Here is a 4,673-nt window from a genome sequence, read left to right on the forward strand (position 1 = left end):
ACTTGGCCACTGTGCAAGTTCTCCCTTCTGGAGCTGCCTGTCCCTCAGGATTGCTATGAGGATTTCCAAGTCTCTCTGTGCCAGGATGCTCTTGTAGAGGTAATGCAGGCGCTCAGGGAGACCCTGGTAATCTACGAGCCTCTCTCTGTAAGTTTTGCTGGCAGCAGTCCTTACAGAGATTGGGATGCAATCATCATACACATAGACAGCTCACCTTCCTTACCATGTCCTGTCAATCCTCACCATTGATTCTGATTTTCTACCCCATTTGTGAAATGTTCATGTTTCTGATGTCTATGGGATCATTTGGGACTAGCTTCATGATCACGACGTGATCCTTGCTGTGATAATGTGGCCATGTGGAGGTGAAGGTTACAGGAGGTGTCTCACATCAGGAGCTTCACCCCAGACCACCCTTGCTGGCTTCGCATCTCTCTTCTAAAGAAATGAACAGAGAGGCCAGCAGACAGATAGATGCTGAGGACCCTCATGAAAGGACGGGCAGAGCAAAGCCTCCTTTTGGAACACAAGGTCCCTCCCTGCCTTGGGAACCTTCTGGATTCTGGAACGTCAATACCAAGACTCATGGAGATCACCAAGAGAGAGGGGCGGTCCAGATGTTGAAAGGAGACCACTCCCTCCTGCTACAGCTGATCAACTGAAAATCTGTTTTACATTTCTCCAAAGCAATTCTCCTTGCCTACAATAAAATAAATACCTCTTTGTAAAGCTATCGACTAGGGTGTTCACTTGTCCAGACTAACTAAAAAAATTAGGCATTCATGACCCAGGAGGTGCTCACTCTTCCCAGCAGAAGTAGACATGAAAGGGTGCCCACTTGGGTGCTGTGCCTGAGTAGTGGGCTGTGCTGGCCTATGAATCAAGGGTTGGGGGTTTGAAAACCACCAGTTTGAGGCTTCAAAACCACTACCGTCTACAATGCAAAACGATGAGAGTCTGCCCCCACTGAGACACAGAGCATTGTGTACCAATATAGCTCATACTGCCCTGTGTGAAGATGGAATGAAACCCATGGGGCAAAAGCAGACAGTGTATATGGAAGGAAGATGGACTATCTATTCCCACAAAGAGCTAGTCATGGAAACTCTTAGGGCCAGACTACTCTGTCCTGTAAGTTCTTTTTGCTCATTATCAACAATGGCAGTAAGATTTTTTTGTACTTTATTCTGGATTATGGGTTATAGTACATACATTTTCAATTGCCAGAAGGGTGTGAGTACATTTTCTGTTTTCCTGTTAAAGGGCATGATATGGAACTAGTAAGTGTGGGAACCTTACTAGTGGGATCCATGAAGGAACTAGGGGGAAGTTTTAATTTGACCTAGAATTTACAATGATGAGGAAGGGACACGATAGCACAGGTTTGGGTTTTGTTATTTTTTAGTATCCTAAAATTGTGGCTTCTGTGAATGGATCTGCTGTGATGGGATCCCGTATGAAGACTTTACATAGCAAAAGGATTCAGGGTGGGATGGTAATCCTTAAACCTTTCTCAATCTTTACTAGATTGATGCCAGGAGAGTTTCCTGAGGTGTGCATCACGATCCTTTCTTCCCCTGAGGGATGTTAGAGAAGTGAGCAGAGAGAAATGGGATCTGAATGCAGCAAGACCTTAGACTTTGAGGTCAGTGTGTCTGTGATATCAAACAGTCCATTGACTCAGAACCCCGAGGAAATGGATATGAAGGAGTTTCTCCAGGATGTGGTCAAAGAACTTTTCCTCTCTCATGGCATTGATGCTTGAACATAGAGTCAGTAGCTAACTACAGCCAGGAAAAGTCACCTGGATCCGGGTGTGTCTCTGGACCCACAATTCCCACAAGGCAAAGCTCCTAGAAACATGGTAAGGCTGATGCCCAGACACACGCAGATACGAGGGAGGTCAAGGTTTCAGATGTCACATGGATAGAAGGGAATGACCCCAGACTCATGAGGCCCTGGATTTGGATTTCAGGCTTCTACATGAGGACACAACTACTTCTGTTTGGTGGTACTTCATTCTAATAGCATTCCTCATCGACATCATGTATCTATGGTTTGGTTTTGTCTTTATGTTCTTCATGACTGGGTAAATGTCCTTACTTTGAATTTGGGATTGGGATTTCTTCCGTAATCTAAGACATTTGCCACAGATGTAGTCATTTGATTTCTGTGAATCACATCAGCTTAGAAAGTCTACATTATAGTAGCCATTTGAGTTGTCAAGGAAGGTATGTGTGGTGAAGAAATCATTCCTTTGCAAGATCTACTCTGATTTTCAGATTCTGTTCTCTCACCAACACCATATTTTCCAACTGCTTTTCCTTCCTGTTTCCTCATTATTGCAATTACCAACACTCATCTATGCCTCTTGACTACGTGGTTGGTGACTTTCATATGGAGGTGGTTGGAAGAATCCTTCAGTTCCTTCATTAGTGATTGGTGACTAAATTTGCCTCTTCACTGTATCGACAAGACTTTTTTGTCCTCCCATAGATATTATCGGTAGACAGAGCGCATGGTAATTCAATATAGATTTCATAATTTCCATTTGCGGAATGCTCAGCCATTCCTCTTGAAATGGTCTCTCCTGCATAGTAAACCAGACGATTGTTGGATTCAATATGCAACCACCATATTTTCTACTGATGTTTGCTTTATGTACCTCCCCAGCTGCTGAGTTCCCTGTTCACCATCGGTCTGTCCATCTTGATTTCAACAGCCTCAGGACCCACTTGAGTCAGAAGAAGTATCCAGTTGGACATCTAGGTGTCACCTGGACCTTGGCGTGTCCTGGCTGGAAAGCTCCCCTCTGAGGAGCTAAGAAGGGCAGGGTCCAGATTTGGGGGTGCTAGGACAACCAGCTTGGCTATCCCAGAAGTCTGAGCAAACCCTTCTTTTCATTGACAGGTGAGGACTCCTTTTGGAGGAGATTGATCAGCATGAGCAGAGGGAACCCCCCTAGGCTCCTACACCTTGCCATCCAGAGTGTGTTGGGGAAAGAGGGCTCAACCATTGCCTCTCTGGAAGGGCTGCCTACAGAACCCTTTGCCCCTTTGTTCATGGCAGCTGTGGTCGGGAGACACAGAGAGACAGTGAAAGCCATGGTGGGGTGCTGGTCTTTCATCCGTCTCCCTCTAGGGGCTCTCATGAAACCTTGGCATTCTCACCAGGACATCTTCAAGGCTGCCCTGGATGGTTTTGATATTCTGCGGGCCCAGAAGATTCCACCCAGGAGATGCAAACTGACAGAGCTGCACCTAAGAGTGAACATTGACACCAACCTTTGGAAAGTGTGGTCTGGATTCCAATCCATTGCCTCCGGTCCCCCATCAAAAGATTCAGTGGTTACCCACCCAAGAATTAAGACTCACAAACAAAGGATTCCATAGCAGGGGAGAATAATCAGCCCTTGGCCTCCATGGTGATGCTCAGAGAACTGTTTTATGAAACCTTCCCAGATCAATTGCTCACCAGCCTCATTGACAGAGTCCAACAGGGAAAGGACCTGCCACCCTGTGCTGTAGGAAGCTAGAATTTGTAGGTCTAACGGAACTTCCCATTATACAGGAGATCCTGAAGGCAGTGCAGCTGGACTCTGTCCAGGAGGTGGTATTGCACTGCCGATGGGACCTGCACACCCTCAACTGGTTTCTCCCTCGCCTGGCCCAGATGGGTCACCTTAGCACACTGCATCTCTCTGGAATAATCCTGGATCCCCTTGGGTCATCGAGCATGGATGAAGTGGACAAGCTACTAGCAAAGTTGCCCTCTCACCTACTCACTCTGCCTCACTTACAGCACCTCATTCTGGAATCTGCCCCTTTCCTCGATGAACAACTTCACCAGCTGCTCAGTAGTTTGCCAACGCCCTTGGAGTCCCTTACCTTAAAGTGCTGAGTGCCAGTGGACTCTGGCATATCAAGTCTGTGCTTGTGTTCCTGCACCAGTAACCTCAGTTCCTTGGATTTGAGTGGTGTGTGCAAGGCAGCCTTAAGACATGAATTCCTCCCAAGTCTGCTAGAGAGGGTCCCAGCCACCCTGACCCACCTGAGTTTAGCTGACCGTGTCATCAGTGACTCTGAGCTCGCTGCCTTGCAAACTGTTCTGGGCCAGTGTTCCCAGCTCAGCACCATGGTTTTGTGTGGTAACCAAGTCTCCATGGCTGTCCTGCATGGCTTTCTTCAGCACACTTTGCCACTGTGCAAGTTCTCCCTTCTGGAGCTCCCTGTCCCTCAGGATTGCTATGAACATCGCCAAGAGCCTCTTCGCCATGATACTCTTGCCCAGGTCTTGCAGGGACTCAGGTTGAACCCACAGGCCCCTCTATGGACGTTTTGCTGACAGCAATCCTAATAGACCTTGGGATGCAATGATCATAGGCATGGACTGCTAATGTAATTATCTCATTCTTTACCATGTTTCCACGTATGGGGAAGAGTAGAAGTGCCTCTTTGGTTTCCTACGGACTGTTGATTTCGCCACTGACCCCGTGGTAAACACCCCAATGCTTTACCACCTCAACCGCTTGTCTCTAGAGCACAGCAGGGATGACAGGTCACATTGGGTCCAGTACACTGTCTTAATTCTCAAATGCTCTCATGATGGAAGGAAGCATCACCAACCAGAAGTAATTGTGCCATCATTTAGGTGGGTGTGATGCAAATCCAAGG

General features: G+C 47.1%; 1 protein-coding gene across 1 annotated transcript in view; it reads left to right on the forward strand.

Moving 5' to 3' along the window:
- LOC115873964 (PRAME family member 8-like) overlaps positions 1-4,344 on the forward strand; it is a 5,622-nt gene extending 1,278 nt beyond the window's left edge. The window contains 3 exon segments of the mRNA XM_030889011.1: positions 3,462-3,509; positions 3,512-3,650; positions 3,951-4,344. Coding sequence (XP_030744871.1) covers positions 3,462-3,509; positions 3,512-3,650; positions 3,951-4,344 — 581 coding nt within the window.
- The last annotated feature ends 329 nt before the right edge of the window (positions 4,345-4,673 follow it).

This window comes from Echinops telfairi, unplaced genomic scaffold (assembly GCF_000313985.2).
Source record: "Echinops telfairi isolate 266 unplaced genomic scaffold, ASM31398v2 ScPeMD7_7470;HRSCAF=8508, whole genome shotgun sequence".
Taxonomy (NCBI): domain Eukaryota; kingdom Metazoa; phylum Chordata; class Mammalia; order Afrosoricida; family Tenrecidae; genus Echinops; species Echinops telfairi.